Raw genomic sequence first — 18,784 nt, forward strand, 5'->3', positions numbered from 1 at the left:
GCTCTAAAAGTAGGCCACCTGCTCCCAGACCAGGGTAAAGGAGTGCAGAGTTTGCTTGAAATAATCCAACTGGGTTTCATTTGATTCTGGAGGCAAGGCTGAAAATGAAACATGGTGGTCTAAAAGCTTTGACATATGACGCACCCGTGACCTCTTGGGGCTTTTTTATTATTGATGAGTATGAGCTGTCAATCAATATGTCACAGGAGATGCAAGCACAGTTCTGCTAACACACAACTCTCTAAGTTGTGTGGTTTGTATAAATGTAATATTTAAGGGAATATAATGCGCATTATTAGAGTGGATGAAAGATGTTAATATTGATTTCACATTTTTTTTAAGTGCAGTATGTAACTTTTCTCATTGATAATCTGCCAAATGCTTGTCTCCATGGAGATGTTTCTGCTTCTCCTGGTACATTTCACATTATGACAAACTCTATGCAGACAAGTAGTCCAGTGAGGTTCATTTGGTCTTCCGATAATTTATGTTATTAATTTCTTTTTTTCAGACCAAGAGTTTGTTTTCATACCAGATAGTTTCAACTGCTCATTAGCGCTCTTCTTCAGAGTGGAGACAAGACAGGGGAAAACAAACACCGTCGCTGGATTAAGGAGGCAATCGAACTACGAAAACGTGCCAACTGGACTATAAACCAGGACGAGGGGGCTTTTTACTCTCACACACCTGGGTCCTGAGGAAGTCGGACCGTAGATGGAGCTGTCGTCCTGCCTCCACCAGTAGGAAAATGGCACCAAAACTTGTATAAATCAGCTGACCAGACACGTCACAGCAACATCACGTGATCACTCTGAGAAAGACCGCTAGGGAGCATTCGAAACTGTCAGGTATGAAAACAAACTCTTGGTCTGACAAAAGAACCTAATACCATCTATGCAGACAGATGGTCATTCTCAATTTATTTTTCAATTCGTTCTTGTCAAGCCAAGGTCATCCATGTGAACAATGACAGTAAAACTCAAACGTAACATGCGCTTTTTGTACCTGGAGATTAAAGGCGCACCTCAGCAACCAGTCCAGTCCAATCGACCCAGACTCGCTTTCATCTCCAGCCCCCGAGCTCCTGTCCCAGAAGAGAAGAGGACAAGTCTGTGACCGCTGATGCAAAACCCTAACTTCAAAAACAGGGCCAGACTCCATTTTGATCAGTGGGCAGGGAACCAATACAGAGGAATACACAGTCAAACAAGTTACTTTTGTAAGACAGATGGCTCGTAGGGCTGCAAGATGAATCGCAATTGACTCATTGTCTCAATTTGAATGGACACTATCAGCAAATTGTAAAGGCTGCAGTTTTTGAAGAACCATTAATTCCTGCACAAACACAATATCATCTTGCTCTGCATAAAAAACACTAACCCTGTAGTGTAGATCTGTACAAACACGTTCTGAAATGTGATTCTTGTATTCTTTTGTCAGTTCATATTTCAGTCTTTTTGTCAGTTCCTCTAAAATTCTGTGTGTACTTCAGCCCTGAAAGCTTGTACCTGTGAGAAACTACATAGATGAAAAATAGAGGATGATTCAAGCCATCTTAATGGAGATCTGATCGTTTTGCTTGGAATGTTCCACAGTGGCATTAACCCCTTTATGTCGACTGTCTCAAATATGTTTGTACCGTTTGATCAAGATATAAGCCGAGATAGACCTTCCTAGGAACTTTTGGCAAGCACTTGTTTCTAGTTGTCACAAATTTGCAACATACTCATTTTTGCTGTAGTCAAACTAATAATCTTAACTTACCTTCTACTAAAGGCAAAAAACGCACACAAAACATTTTGTATATAAATTCTATATAAATTCAGGCGTTAATGGGTTAAACCTATCCATTTTACATTTATTCTGTCGCAGGTGTTTTTATTGCTTAAAAAATGAAAACAGGGTTTCCTTTCCACAAATCCTGGCCTGGTAGCATCATCTGCTCATTTTTCATAGAGATACATACATTTAATTAACCTGATTCATCTGCTAGTTTCACTTTGTGGAAACCGTTTGACGTCGCAGCATAGGATTTGTTCACTGTTCGCTTGTTTGCTGATATTTAGTTGTGATGTATGTAATCCGCCAAATCCCGAAGGAAGAAGGGCAATAACCTTGTTCCCCTTGATAAAATTCACCAAACATTCTCTTTGATCCGGCTTTAAATCCTTGATCTTAGGAATCATTGCCAACACAGAATGTATGGCTTTATCTACATCCATCTCGACCTCTTTGTTTACTGTTGTGCTGTAACACAAAAGGACCCAGACTGATGATTGAGTTTGACATCATGGCTTCACAGCTCTTTGCTGATTGGCCGGTGTGCGGTCTACAACTCCTGGGGTTTTTGCAAACAGTCTAGTGTATTCCAATTCCTGACCTAGTCACTGGAGAGAAATTAAATTGAGCGAAGGTACTAGGTGGCGCCAGCTGGCAAACATTTACTGTGAAACATTCCAGGCAGACAACCACATCTCCATAAAGATAAGCCGGTGGCACTACCAAGCCAGGTTACCAAGTACATTTATTATGTTTTTATTTTTATTATTCTTATTCTTTTGTCATGACAAAGAAAATACAGTGATATGATTACTCAGTAAGTCAGTCTCTTCTTTGTCTGTCACTGTCTAATCACAACATGTTATTGTCAAGCTCACACAAAAGCACAGACATACTGTAAGTAAATAGAGATTGATACAACTTATGAAAAGCTAAAAAATTCCATTAGCATGTAATTATAGCCTAAATGAATATAAAATATGATCTTAACATTAGCATCCAAATATTTCAGACACTTGCTGCAGCTGCTGCCCGGGCCTGATAATGGGATCAGATGTATAATGGGGAATGAGGAGTTTGGCGAATTTGATGAAGCTTTTTACATCTACCATATCACTCTATTTTGGGAGGAGTGGAGGCAGCTGGCTTTATCCGTCTTGTAAAGAGTTGGAACGAGGGATGAGAATTGTAACTCTTGAAGCCTGCTGCTATTTCGCAAAATGCAAAAATCTGACATTTTGACAAGCCTCACCATGTTTATACTGCACATGTCTTATCCACACAAAACCATCCAAGCCATAAATTGTCTTGTAGCAAACACAATTTAAAACATCAGTCTCTACTCTGTTTACCCTTTGTCCTGTTTACTTCTAGTGTCACATGATTGATTCAAAACACACAGATTTATTGATAGTGTCTGAACCACAAGTCAAAACCAATGAGGATCTAACTCATCTGCACTTCCCCAATGCTGTTGCTGCTGACAGGTTTCAAAATTCATTCATGTATGGTACAATTCTGAGCTCTAATTCTGCTCACCACACTTGGTCTCGATGGTGTAGCAATAAATTTACAGTACCTATCTTGCATTTAGGGGTTTACATTGCAAAAATACATTGAAAAACATGCACTGGTCTAGAGCAGGACTTAACTGCACTAAAAAAGGGGGTATTATGGAAAAATCTATTTATTTATTTATTTTTTTGGAGCTGTCTACTAGTGTTGTAGTCAAGACCTGTCCGAGACCACAGGGTCCTGAGACCAGGACAAGACCAAGACCTCTGAGGGTTAAAACCGGAACAAGACTGAGACATTTAAAGACTGAGACCGAGACAAGACCGAGACCACGGCCCATCAAGACCAAATCAACATTGTTTTTGTAATTTTTGACATTTATTTGTATTTTACAGTTATTTTGGCACATATGTCAATGTTTTTTAATAAATCTATCTCCGTTTTATCACTAAGTGTCACGAGTGTCAGACCTCATGACTGAGAACCAACCGAGTCCAAATGTGGTCGAGTCAGAGACGAGACCAAGACCATAAAGAAACGGTCTCAAGGCCGGTCTCAAAACCAAGACCGGAGTACTACTACGACACTACTGTCTACTGTGTTAAAATGTTGCTCCTTCATCCAAACACGGCTGAAGTGGTTTCATATGTCATTCGTGCATGTAATCTTGCTCTCTCTCAGTCCTTAGGGGAAGGCATGTAAGATCATTTTATCATTGCGTGTTCTGAGTAACAAAGAAAAGCTTTATAATTTAGTCCTTAACAATATTTATTAACTCTAAGTCATAAAAATAAAGTTTTTTTTGGGTGGAAATGTCTCATTCAATTCTTGAATGTCACTCAAACACCAATCACTCTCATATTTTTTGGACAAGTACAAAATTAAAACCATTCTGGGATAGTGTGTTAGTGTGAAAAAACAGACATGATCTTGGCTTATGTTGTCTCCAAGGACCCAAAGATATTTTTGTTAGACCTTCTGCCTCGATAGGTGTTTGAAAAAGCGGACAGATACCTTTTTAAGATTCTGACACTGGCATCAAAAAAAAGCAACAACAAGAAGCTGGCTTAAAAAGGACCCAGCTTCAGTGAATCAGCGGCTAAATATTGTAGAAGAAAAATATTCAATGGAACGGCTGACTTTTTTTTTACATCTCAAAGGACATTTCTTCATTAAATGCTTGACATAATGGTTGGAATATAAACAAAAAGAGATATGATCCACCCTTCCATGTCTTTATTGCAGTAGAACAGTGCCCCAAGCTGTGTATTGGTTGTATTTGTTTGTTTTTTACTACACAAAACATGAAAATCTAATAAATAAAAAGTATAAGGCTCTGTTCAAACACTGGTTAGCGCTATGATTCTGCCCAGTGCTTAACCCACAACCCTATGTCATCTATGCTCCCACATGGCAATTTTTCATAAATATTCAAAGACATGATAAAAAAAAACAGTCCAATACTACTGCAGCCGATTGTGTTGTGATGTTGCTCTGAAGGAGTGGAGCGACTGACACGCTATGTTAAGTACCTCTTGTGAGTCGTAACCTGCAGTTTGAAAGCCCCAGCTCCAGTCTGGTCCTTCTCCCTGTTGTGTCGTCCACTCTGCTTTATCGTTGTGTAGTTACTTTGGGAGACCGCACAGATGCATTATTGAGCCGATGACCTCCACATGCACACAGCCTGTTTTGGGTGTGGCCCGTTTTCTTCACAATGGTTTATCGATTTATTTTCACCATCTCCAGTCTGTTTGGTTTTAGCTGTGACTGCGCAAAAATCAAATAACTTAACATAATGAAGTAGGGTTGGCAAAAGTATTGAAAATCAGATCCTAATTGATGAAAACTAGGATCAAAACTAGATACTCATTTGCACATGTTTCAGAGTCTAACGAGTTTTTTTTAAATTATTATCATTGTATCTGAATAGGGATTGAGTAAAAAGTAAATTCCTTAGTATCAAAATCAAGTTTGAAATTCTAGTATTGCAACAACACAACTTCGAAGTTAAATTGGTGAAAGTAAAACCACTGACTGTCTTACAATTAATTTAGCATTATGCAATTTTTCTGGTGGAGTGTGCTTGTCCTTTCTCCTCGTTGGAATACTGTTTCCCTTTAACTTAAGGCCGCCACACACTACTGGATTTATCGGTCTTAAATGATTTTTAAATGTGCGACAAAAAGCGCACATCATGGACACTAGGAAAATCTTATGAGCGCAGACTTCTGTCAGATATTTCTGCGGACCACAGGCTATGAAGTTGTGAGTATGATCGCATCAGCTGTTTCCTGTCTAGAGTAAAACCACTCGCTTTGAGACTCTTAAGTGTTCAAAAGGTCACAGCACTGCACTTCAAGTTTAGATAGAAGTCAGACTGTGTTATTATTATTTGTGAAATGTGGTGCAATACTTCAGAGATATGATTTTTAAAGCATAAAAGATTGGCAATAAAGTCCACATGAAGTAGAGTCACTATCGCTAATCTGCAGCTTCACCTCGATCTGTGCTCTGTGTGGATGTAAACAAACACATGTGAGGAACTACTCTTGCCCTTTTACTTTTAAAGAACGCTTCAAACTGGTTTAAAAGTGCAGTTTTGTGGACTGGTTGTCATTATTTATGGAGGACAAGTTCTATGGATAGTGTGGATGAGATGCTGCAGTTTAAATTTGCAACTTTGAGGGGTGAATAATAATTATTTTCGCTGTTTACTGAATTTGTATCTTCCATTCCTGTGTCTGTCACTCCTCTGATGCTCTGTTTTATTGGCTGTTATTGCAGTCTTGCTGATGTTTGGTGGTTCTGATCTGACAGAGCAGCTCAGAGTCACACTGACACCACACACACAAGGAGCGCAGTGGCTTCAAAACTGCACATGAAGATGCAAAGTCGGGTCATGCCTCCCTGAACTCTGGGAGAAACAAATCGCAGCCTGAATCTGGCAAATTCTCCTGCAATGTGTGGCGGCCTTTAGCCTGGTGGCCTGCTTGCTTTTGTTGTTTCCATGACCATGTTGTTTCCATTGGACGCTCTGGATTATAAGGCGCACTGTCATAAAATGGTCTATTTTTGAACTTTTTTCACAAATATACCACACTGGACTTGAAATGAAACACAAGTTAGATGGGTCAGTGGGACTTTGTTTGGCGCGTTCACGGTGACTCTGGGCTTTGTTCAGTTGTGGCGTGTAGGGAGGGTGCTGTCTGGGACCGCTGGATTGTTGGCGTGTCCGCAGTGACTCAGTTGTTCAGTTGTGTCTAGAAGTGGCACATTGCACTCGCTTTTTCGGTTCGTTCCTCTGTTCCATTCCTCGTCGGCGTGGAGTGATGAGTGTGGCTTTGTAGTTTACTGAAGTCGTGCTGGGACACCCGAGTGGATTCGTGTATAGGGCGCTCTGGATTGCAGAGCACGCAGTCGTTTTTTGATGGGGTTGGAAGCTTAAAAGCACGCCCTATAGTGCGGAAAATACGGTACATTTAAAATACTACGGAACATTTTAGGCAAAAGACACACAGGTGATGTAAATGCTGGGAACATAAAGATACCTCAGTTTTCTTCTTGTCTTCCTTGAGTCAATTCTGTCCTCAGTAGTTATATATATTATTTGCTTGATCAGTTGTCCTAATGGAAAGATTCAGTTACAGCTTGTATCTCTGAAATAATTACAGCCTTTCAGATTTGCTTCATAAAAATCCATCTATAATTGAACTGTCTGTTTTTTTGTTTTGCAGACTTTTCAACCTGACTCTGAAGAAGCTGATCATGCTGAAGGAACTGGACAAGGACCTCACGTCGGTGGTCATCGCCGTCAAACTACAGGTACAATGTTACTGACATAATCAGAAAAATACGACTTTCAATCGATTGAAAGGGATTTTTAATGACGTCCTTAGGGGTGAGCATGTAAGATCTTGTTATCATTGCATGTTCTGATTTAAAAAGACAAGAAAAAAATAACTACGCATATTGGAGTGCTATGGATCTTTTTTTCAACAAAGAAAAGCTTTATAGTTCAGTCCTTAAAACAGTATTTAATAAGACATGTAAGTCATACAAATAAACTCTTTATATCAATTTGTATCATTCATAAAAAATAATGTAATTTACATTTTAATTATCTTCCAATTATAATCCAGTTTTCACACTTAATAACTTGCGCTACACTTTAATTATGCACTTTCACTTTCTCCAATTTAATCTCGCCATCAAAAGAGTCCAATATCGTGTAATGTTTTAATTAATGGATAGACTGAATTAACTGAAAGGCTTGCAATGTTCTTTACTCTTGAGAGCTTCTTTGAATATTAATTGTTTGGGTCGCTTTCTGGCATATTTAAAATTGTGTTTATTTTTTTTCCAGCCTAAAAGTCAATGTACAAAACTCCTTCTCCAAAAAGACAACGTTAAGGGTTTAATATTGTATGCATATGCCAAAAAAGGTAGACTAGACTGGTTATTACAAAGCACTTTTTTTAATGAATAAAACATCGATTCATTTTATTTCTACGTCTCTTGCTCTCACAATACTCGAATTGAAACACTATTTTAATACTAGGGAAATGTCTCTGTGCTCATTCCCATTTTGAAATCATAATAATAAAAACACAATACAATCAAATGACATTTTCAACACAAAATAATAACAGTTGGTGTTTTATTTCACCATGCAGTCTTATTGCTGGGTTTCAGATTCTTATTGGTGGGTTTCAGATCCCATCTGTCAGGCTCCCAGATGGGGGGCAAGAGTCAGATTTTCATTGTTGATGACATTGTGCATTGCCTTGAAATGTCTAAAAGGTAAATTCACAAATGTTGAACCTGATCATTTCTATTCATGACTAGACTCAAGAACTCACTGCAACATAACAGAACTGCACTTTAACTTTATATTCATTTTAGCTGCCCTAAATCGGTATTAAATGTAGTTAACTTATAAATTAGCTGTGTCATCTTTTAAATCACTTCTTAAAACACATTTTTATCGGTTGGCCTTCCTTTAACTGGTTTTAGCTTGATTTTTTTTCCTTATTTATTTTATCCTACTTCTTTTTATTTATTTATTATAATTAATTGGATTGTTTGCATCATTGTCTGTTTTTGTATGCCTTCTTTATGCTATTTTTATGCTTTTTGTATTGTTCGTTGCTGCTTGTACAGCACTTTGTAAACCTTGTTTTTAAAAGTGCTTTATAAATAAATATTTATTATGATTATTATTACAATGATTATTATTATATACTAGCCAGGCTGGCGCTACCTAGTGCCTCCACTCAATTTCATTTCTCTCCAGCGACTAGGTCAGGAATCAGAATACACTAGATGGTTTGCAAGAACCCTGGAAGTGCGAGTCCGGCCAATCAGTGAAGAGCTGTGAAGCCATGACATCAAACTGAAGCGTCTGTCTGGGTCCCTTTTGTGGTTCAGCACAACAATAAACAAAGCGGTCGAGATGGATGTAGATAAAGCCATACATTCTGTGTTGGCAACGATTCCCGAGATCGAGGATTTAAAGCCGGAACAAAGAGAATGTTTGGTGAATTTTATCAAGGGGAAAGACGTTTTTGCCCTTCTTCTTACGGGATTTGGTGCATTACATACGTAACGACCAAATAGCTGCGATTAGTTAAATAAAAAAAAGTACCCACCTACTGTCGAGTGAACGAATCCTAACACTGCGAGGTCAGACAGTTTCCACAAAGTGAAACCAGCTAATGAATCAGGCTAATTATATACAGCAACCCCTTTCCATCAATCCCACGTCTCTCTTCTTTCTTTCTTTCTCTGTCTGTCTGTCTCTCTCTTCTCTCTGTCTCTATGCAAATATTGTGTATATGTAGTGTAAATACTCAGAGGTGTGGATTAAATTTAATGCAGATTGTTTTGACAGAACAAAATAAATCTGTTAAAAATCAAATCTCTTCCGTCTCTTCTCTCTATCTCTATCTGTATCTTTCCCTCTTCTTCTCTCTCTCTTCTTTCTCTTCTCTGCATGTGGGTGATGATTGATTGAGTTCATTGTTTTGTCACAGCAGGAGTTATTCTGTCTTTTCTGTCTTTTAATAATGATTTCTGCTTTGTGTTGTGATTTGTTTTGTTTTTCTCAGGGCTCGAAACGAATCCTCCGCTCAAATGAGATCTTACTGTCATCAGCCGGACTCACCGAAACAGACCTGCAGCTCACCTTCTCACTACAGGTACTGAAGTGAGGACTAAAGCAAGGTCTAAAGCGAGGACCAAAACAAGGACTAAATCAAGGACTAAAGTGAGGACTAAAGCAAAGACTAAACCAGGAACTAAAACAGGACTAAAACAGGGCTAATCAAGAACTAAACCAAGGACTAAACCAAGGACTAAACCAAGGACTAAACCAGGGTCTAAACCAGGGTCTAAACCAGGGTCTAAACCAAGGACTAAACCAAGGACTAAACCAAGGACTAAACCAAGGACTAAAACAGGATTAACCAGGGTTAAACCAGGACTAAACCAGGGACAAAACATAGATTAAAGTGGGACTAAAGAGAGTCTAAAAATCTATAATAGGTATAGATAGGTAAAATATAATAAAGATAAAATATAACTCTAAATTGGGACCAAGATGGGACTAAAATGGGACTGAAATGTGGCTAAACTGGGGCTAAACTGGGGCTAAACTGGGCTAAAACTGGGCTAAAATGGGACTAAAATGGGACTAAAATGGGACTAAAATGGGACTCAGATGGGAACTAAACTGGGCTAAACTGGGACTAAACTGGGGCTAAACTGGGGCTAAACTGGGGCTAAACTGGGGCTAAACTGGGGCTAAACTGGGGCTAAACTGGGACTAAACTGGGGCTAAACTGGGACTAAGATGAGACTAAACTGGGTCTAAACCAGGACAAAATCAGGTCAAGGCGCCAAACGAGTACCTACATTCTGGTATTTCACTTAGTACTTCAATTACAATGCCAAATTTGATTCAAATTTATCTTTCATGCTTTATTAATTATTAGAAATCAATAAAGCATTAAAGTACTCTTATTAGTGACATTATATTGTATCTTTTTCTCTTAATAAAGAAAACTGTCTACATCATCCTCCATGTGAGTAATTGATTTGTTACGTAGAGTTCAATGAGAAAACTCGAGCCCTGGATGAAACCTTCACTGACACTGACATCTCTCATAGCAACAGCACCTCTCACATCATTAACAGTCCCACTGCAAACATACGGCCAGCTTTAATTAGCCTATGCTCCAATGTGGTAAAGCTTAATGTAGTCTAATTTTTACTGACGTCTCACCTTTCAGCACAAGTTTGTAATATAGAAGTGAAAAAGGATTATTGCTATGGCACAGACCCTTCCTTTTATAGTTACTTTTTAAACAACTCTCTCACAAGTGCAAGGCAAGTTGAATAATTAAATAAACTTCACACAAACATTTTTTTTGTATTATTTTAAGCTTTTTTTTTTTTACATTTTTCTTTGGCAGTACCCACATTTCCTGAAAAGAGATGCCAACAAACTCCAGATCATGCTGCAGAGAAGAAAACGATACAAAAACAGGACCATCCTCGGATACAAGACTCTGGCGTTGGGCCTTATCAACATGGCAGAGGTACGTGCACATTTTTAGATTTATAGAGCTGCATTTCGAGGGAGATTATCAGAATGTTATGCCTAAACTCTACAATGGTTAATATAGACATTGCATAGACACAGTAATATGCAGACGTGGGTAGTACTCAGTTACATTTATGACTAACATTTTAAAGAAATTGTTCCTCAAGTAGGAGCAAAAGTATGTTCCTAGACATATACACAGAAAAGTACATTTTTTATTGAAGTAACAGTACTATTAAAGTTTTCATTACTGTTTCCACTGTCAGTTAGTCTACAAGTGACATTTGTGTTTCTTACATTACTCCTTCAGATATGATTTAGTTTGTCTCATTTTTGAGTGGAAGTTATTCATTTGATTTAATGTTTTGTTCTTCAAATTACATTAACTTCAAATCACGTCCTGACAAATGAAGTCTTTAAGTTACGCTTACTTGAGTAGTACTTTTTCCAAATTCTTCTACTTGAGTAATATTATTTTTTAGTAACGTTACTTTTACTTGAGTAAATTTTGCTCCCCTTCCCACCTCTGCTAATATAGAAATGGTCGACTGAGCTCCTCCTTACACGGCCCAAAAAGGACCATTGGTTTTATAAAATCAATAAATGTCGGAACGCTTGACCTTCTCGTTCAAGACTGTCAATAAAAAATAACTCAATCTGAGAGTAAACAACCAAGATGTTGGCCACTGATTTCACCCTTGGAATTACACATTGCCATTGTACAAAGCCCGTGTTAAAGTTTGAGATAAGGTGTTTTGTTTGTTCGCTGAAATGGCTGTGATTATCCTATCTCCATTTTGCTATTATTTGTGCGGCGTGTTTAGGCGAGCGTCTGTGGACATTAGCATAATGGATTTAAAATGACATTCACCTACAAACCTGCTCAGAATCTAAATGATGTTATTGCTTTGCCAAAAATATTCCATAATGTGGCATTGAACTGATCCATTTTGCATTTAGTACAATGTTTGTTTAACCAGTTGGTAAATTATACCTTGAAAAACACGCTTTCTTACGGGGAGGTGTGGGCTAGTCTCTCCACAGATCTGATCGGTAACTTGGCCTTGTGGTGTCACCGTCTGTTAGATTATAAATCAGATGCGTTTAAGGCCACACTGTGGGATATTCCTGACAGAGCAATAACATCCCTACGGAGACAAGCAGGAAGTGCATTATCTTTAAATGTGCAAAGTGAAATAGAGCCCTGCACCCGAGGGACCTGACGCAAAACATTGAGGCGTGGGACACATTTTGAAATCTCATTGCTGGCGGGAGCGGGCGCGTGGGATGATAAACCCTTAAATATTTCATATTTAATGAGTGTAAAGTAAAATATACAAATGATTAATGTTTGCCTATCATACGTAATCTGTGCTGGATATTTTATTTGGCATTAATAAAAACATTTTAAGCAGCCTAAACTTGCCAGTGTGGTCTAATCTCAGGCACATTTTAGACAATTTCTTTCCGCTTCTTTGTGTTTAGAGCTTAAGAAAGCGAACGCCCCCATCTTGCGGGATTTGCGGGCAGGAGCTGGACAAAATAACGCAGATACGGGCAGGAGCGGCAATGAAAATTACAATTCTTTGCGGGTGCGGGCCAGAGTGGGAATGATAATTCTGTCCCGCACAGACCTCTACTATGTAACTTGCTTGTCTCGTTAGATGCTGTTTTTATTACCTGTAATTTTCCACAATATGACATGTGTGACTTGTCAGGGTCCGCCACCTGCTTGTCTCCATGGAGATGCTATTGCTTTGTCTATAATGTCCTGGTTTGGCTTTAAATGTATCTATTTTTTACTCAATAACACAAATTTTATTGACCTTAAAACGTCTCTCTGAGTGGACTCGCCTCTCCACTAATCTGACATGTAACTTGGTCCTGTGGTATCACCTGCTGTCTCCATAGAAATAAATAAGTAATAATAATCCAATATCTCCATGGAGAGAAGCAGGTGACGGACTCTCCACCAGAAAAGTTACGCAGTGCACTTTTTAAACTTGGTTCTATGGAGACAAGCAGACTGAACCAAGGCCAAGTTACAGAATTTATGTTTTTCAATGTCATATGGAAAAAAGTTCCATAGTGAACTTAAGTACTTAAAAATATATCTCGAGACATTCATTTATGTACTTTTTGACTTTGAGTAGAGAATTGTGACTTGGCAGTGTGGAGCAGCCCCATTTATCACGGTTGTTGACCTTGGGAGCGCCTTTCTCCAGTCCGAATCATGTAATTTCTTGCTATTTCCTAAGCTCCCCTGTGCTGCATATCTTTGAGAAAGTGCCTCGTAACCCAATCTGCCCCGTGTAATAGTCCCATTCTTTTTTATTATTATTCCTGCATTAAAATTACCGTCTGCTGGCTGTTACTGCGTTCCTGATAACCTTCATTCAACCTTTTCCCCAAACTCAATTCAAGGAAGTGCACTTTACAAATCAAAACTCTATGCTATCCGGTCTAGGCCTGTTCTCTGTGTCCACAAACATAACTATAAATCAAATGTACTATTAAATCAGAACCATCTCCAGCCAAAAGCTTCTCTCAGTAAAAGATGCCTATGAAAGAACTGATTTATGGCATTGTTTTGCACCAGTCTGAACTCATAGACAGGTTTCCATCATAATACAACGCCACATCTAAATTCAAACAGTACTGGAAGTCAATGAAGATTTATAGCAAGAAATAACCGGAGGAGGAAGACACTTTAACTTACTTTAAAGGGCATGTACCAAACTTTTTCATGTATTTGATCAAACTTCGTCTTGCCCCAGTACAAACGTATTGTTTAAGCAGCTCTTGAGGTCAAAATATGTCCGCTGTGTACGGTCTGCAGCTAATTATGAAGCCTTTTGTTGTCAGAGAATAAGAAAGTGTGTGTTAGCCTGCTATTTGTGGTTAAGACTAGGGATGGGCATGATTAGACTAATCAATAATCGTTCATTTTTAATTGACAAACCGAATGTCGGTTGCTGTGCGTAGCGTGAGGAGACGAGGCTGCGTCTGACAGCGCAAACACTGGAGTTGCGGCCTCACAGTCCCACGTTTCGGCTCTGGTACCTCCTTTTTTGAGTATCCCGGAGTGTGTATGCGTCCTAAAGACTAACACTTTTCAGTCTTTTCATCACAATAGTAGCCAAAGTAAATAAAGTGACCAACGTAAATAAAGTGAGTGAAATGATGTTAAATAAAGAGCTGCACTAAACCTGCACACGTATGATCTCTGAAAATATGATCTCCAACGCGATTTACACACAGAACAGACTCACCATCATCATCATCATCATCAACATCCCTCTGTCACAGAAAGAACACTCATATTCTACTCAGTTCAACGGTATTGGACAAAAGCTGAACTGCATCAATGCACAAGGAGAGATTTTTTCAGCACTTAAGTTCAACTATATATTTAAATGTTAGCATGCCATTAAATGTTTCTGTTTAAGTGTTTCTGTAAATGTAAACAAATGTGGTATATGTTGTATAATATAAAAGTTGAGTTGATTTATACATAAGTTTGAGTTTTTATTAGTATAATGAGATACAGAGTTGCTCCTTCAGAGTGCACACAAATTAACAGTTCTCAGTGCAAACTTGAGTTAAGTGTGGTGACAGCTTTGGGAGAGAAGCTGTCCATAAGTCTGTTTGTTTTGGCTGGTATGGACCTGAAGCACCTGTCAGAAAGCAACAGGTTGAAGACGTGGAGGTGTTTTGTCCTTTATGATGTTCCTAGCCCCTCTGAGACAGCAGGAGTTGGATATGGAAGGCAGAGGCTAGTAATAGTAATAATAATGATGATAATTTTAATATAAAAACGTTAATGATTAATCAAAAATTGATCATTAATTCTCCCAACAATTGATTAAGAAAATTTAATCGAATGCCCTTCCCAAGTTAAGACCTGTGAGTTTGGATTCTTAAAGTTGTGAAAGACGCTTCTAAGCTCATCACGGTGGATAATAACGATGCTTGGAATACATAAGATAAGTGAGGACTAACTTTGGACCACTGCCAATGAACTAGTTCTGTTTTTCAGGTTTTAAGAGCTTACATTGAGTTTGATAAAGCAGTATGTATAAGAAGAAATGTAAAAAAAAAGAGTTAGTTGTAGAGATACTCAAACTTAAAGATGAAGAACCTCTTTTCTGGTCTTGCTTTACCTGATAAGATCAATTTTATTCTATTCTACTCTCCACCAGAAGTTATATAGTGAACTTATAATGGCTTGGTCAAATCAATAGTGATATCAACAAAGTTACCAACGAGCAAAGGTAGTAGTACACATAAAAGAGGCAGAAATATAAAAAGACAGTTAGGAAAGAAAAATTGTTTGCTGACAAGCTGTGTTGGTGAAAATCTAGGTGTAAAATCTGTTTTATTATGAGCTGCCGCTTGCAAAAGGAAATGTTTGAGACTGTCATAGCGTGCGTTATGTGCACACATAGGCTGACACACATGAAGTGTCGCAAACCCTTGGGATGAATGAGCTGGATGTAACATAAACATTTTATTTTTCTGAAAATATTAGGGAGAAAAATGATCAAAACAACTATGTATTAACACATTATTAAGTTTATATTTTATTTGTCAACTTTGTGAACTGACAAACCAAACCAAGATTCCTACACATATTGTTCCTATAAGGTTACATATATTTATCTTTATAATCAGGCACATTTTGGCACTGTATGCTAAAATTGAAAACTCAATTTTGATATTAAGGAATAGAGTCAATTTCAGCATTAAAAAATACTACTACATTCTTTTATATTTATCGATTTATATTACCATGTGGTCTTATATCTGTGTAATCTGTCAGTTGTTCAAGCATGTTCCTTAGTAGACCAAGGGTGTATACTAGTCTGTGTGCTCTTATACTCACATCAAGATCATTTTAAAGCTATTCTGGAAAAGGTTCATTTCTGTTTTTAGTATCGATACTTGCTCAAATTAGTGTCTAGTTTCGATACTAGTTGTTACAATCGAGCTCGCTAGGGTCAGGGAAGTAACAAAAAAACGAAGTTGGAAAATGGTATAAATTAAGTAATGTTTAATTAACAGGAAGGTAAAGGGGTAAATTAACAAACATGCTAAAATATGTATATAAAATAACTTAAACTAAGAAACAAAATAACAAGATTAACATATATATGAGTTTTGTGCCAAAAACGAGTTACATAGGCTTATACAAAAAACGAGTGACTAAACTAAGGGACACACGACAAAACTAAATCACAAGTGTCCCAAAGTAAATCTACGTAAATCCACAAACAGAATTGAATGAAAAAAGAAAGAAGAACGAAACGGAACTAAACTAAACAAGTGTCTCAACACACACAAAGTCAGACACGAACTAGTACAAACAAAGTGCTGACACGAAAGAGACACAGTTCCTGTTTACATGAGAACACTTGCGGAAGTGTCTTTCGTTTAGACGGTGATGACGTTTTTGAGGCTTAAAAACACAAAAATCTGAAACCACCCCCAGAGTTTCTGTCTACACTGCCCAAGATGCAAAACTCTGGTCAGATCTGCTCACGTCACATACACGTTTACGTCACATGCAGCACCACCTAGTGTCACCACCGAGCCACCTGGCATGCATATTCAGTCAAATTCCACACACTTTTGCGTCACCGTATGCACGCAGATTTCCTCCCGAAAACGCTCGTCTAAACTCAGAATAAAAAGTGAAGACGCAACGCCACTTTTGAGAGCAGTTAACCAATCAGCTGCAAGCTCTTTCACAGAAGAAATTAAGACAGACAGGAAACTAAATTAAAACACATAAAACAAGGCAGAGAACTGGAGACCTGGTCCTGTGACATTTGTTTTTAGTATTAGTATCTGATTTTTGACACTTTTGACATCCCTGCTCTATGCCCCTTCTAGATAATTTGCTAATATTTATCTTTGTTCGTTTATGGTTACTTAAGACTGAATAGAAAAACAAATGAACCGAACTTGGCCATGCATTAGTGAAGAAAGTGTGGAAGAAAAAGTGAACTTGCTGCAGCCGTATTAAAAATGCATAGAGGGACTTTGTGAAGTTTGCCCCATCGCATTTACATAATTGTTCTTCTGACTGAAAATGGAGTCTGTCTTATTATATTCTGAGCTCCTGCTGCTGCGGAGAAGGGGCTGCATCCAAATGGTGACAAATATGCCCCAATAAATGTAATAAGGAGGTCGTTTTTCAGTTGGAAATTGCCATTATTGAGAACAATTTATTACAAACTATTTGAAAAGTGAAAATGTTTACACTTCCAGGTTAAAGGTGCAGCACGAACATTTACTCTTGGAGGGTCTGTCACCTGCTTTATCGTATTACATTGCTTGAAATGTTCCACCATATGGCATTAAACTTACCCAAGCAGGTGATGCCACAAGACCAAATTACAGGTCAGGTTTGTGGAGAGGCAATCCCATGTACAGTAAAAACCTCTGTCACTGAAGAAATGCAAAATAGGAAGTTCAGTAGAAAATTCCACTCAAAGCAATAACATGGAGACAAGCAGCTGAGAAACCTTACACAATGCACCTTTAACCGTTCACATACTCTGCTGAAATTAAGTTTTAATTGTTAGAAATTGTCATCCCTGTGCATGATCACAAGAACTGTGAAACAAATCTTCTGTTTCAGCAGTACATTTTGTGTGTGGAGCGGTGAGTGGAGCTGTAATCGGCTGTCACTGCAGACCTCATTAACTTGAGGAGTGAGAGATGAATGTGAATTCCCAACACTAAATGCATCAAATGTGGAATGCACTGAATACTAAGGTTAAAAACGCTTGACAGATCGACCCGTTCACACTTTCTGGTGACTGCAGTTGTAAGCACCATTGAATAAATGCCAGATAGACATGTTTAATGCTATGCTAGGGAACATTTCAAGAAAAGCAATGTCACAGCAACGAAAGAAATATCACTTGCTTTGAGACAGGCAAGTGGCAGCCCCCCTTTGAGAAAAGTTAAAGTGATTGAGCTATTGTTTAAAATCTTATCTTTGTTTCCTGTGGAGGAAAAAACAGATTTGACACAAAACAAAAAATACAAATTTGAATATCCAAGTTTTTCGTGTTATCAATACTAAAAACACTCACCAGATGAAAAAGGAGATCCAAGGCACTCAGATATACTTTACTATGATTTTATTTTATGTCAAACTAAAAAAACTTTAAATTTTAAGGAACAGACTTGATATTCGATTCCGATGCAATGACCGTAAAAAACAACCTTTATTTAAACCAGGGGTCACAAACTCAATTGGAGAAGGGTCGATGTTATAAAATCATTGCTGGTTGAGGGTTGCATATACTATAACATATTATATATGACCACCAAACTGTCCTGCAGCCTCATATAGAGTAAACTTGAATGCAGTGTGTGGTCTGATACATTTTATGAAGAGAGAGATGAAGATATTTGATAATCAGATGAATATTTTAAATTTTTGACACAATAAGTTAAACAAAACAAAAACTAAAACTTATTCCAAACCTCTCTAAGCATTATAATTGCTTCCAACAGGCAATAAATCAGAGGGGAAAAACAAACATTCACATTGCAGTTTTACTCTCTTAATTTCATTTATCATCTTCTCTTGGACTTTCCTGGTGTTGGCTAACTCTTGTTTGAGCTGGACATTGTCTCACTGTATTACAGAAATATCTTATCTCCCTGTACGCACTAACTTGGTTTTCCAGCTCTTTATCTTTCTGCTGGAGAGTGCCTTTAAGCTTTTTCGTGACTTTTTTGGAGTTGGCAAGCTCTTGTTGGAGCTGCACATTTTGCTGTACTTTAGAATAATACAGATACCGGATCTCCTCATGTGCGTTAACTTGGTCTTGTAATTGCTTGCCCTTCATCTGATGGGTATCGGTG

General features: G+C 38.0%; 1 protein-coding gene across 2 annotated transcripts in view; it reads left to right on the forward strand.

The window, feature by feature from the left end:
- Positions 1–18,784, forward strand: part of LOC110170778 (phosphofurin acidic cluster sorting protein 1) — a 100,096-nt gene that overhangs the window by 49,839 nt on the left and 31,473 nt on the right. For both annotated transcript variants that reach the window (XM_020936476.2, XM_055156714.1), the window contains exons 2-4: positions 7,029–7,116; positions 9,402–9,491; positions 10,767–10,892. In XM_020936476.2, the coding sequence (XP_020792135.1) occupies positions 7,029–7,116; positions 9,402–9,491; positions 10,767–10,892 (304 nt within the window). The remainder of the gene's footprint in view (positions 1–7,028; positions 7,117–9,401; positions 9,492–10,766; positions 10,893–18,784) is intronic.

Source organism: Boleophthalmus pectinirostris, unplaced genomic scaffold (genome assembly GCF_026225935.1).
Source record: "Boleophthalmus pectinirostris isolate CB_2022bp ecotype Guang Dong unplaced genomic scaffold, ASM2622593v1 HiC_scaffold_20, whole genome shotgun sequence".
NCBI classification, from domain to species: Eukaryota; Metazoa; Chordata; class Actinopteri; order Gobiiformes; family Gobiidae; genus Boleophthalmus; species Boleophthalmus pectinirostris.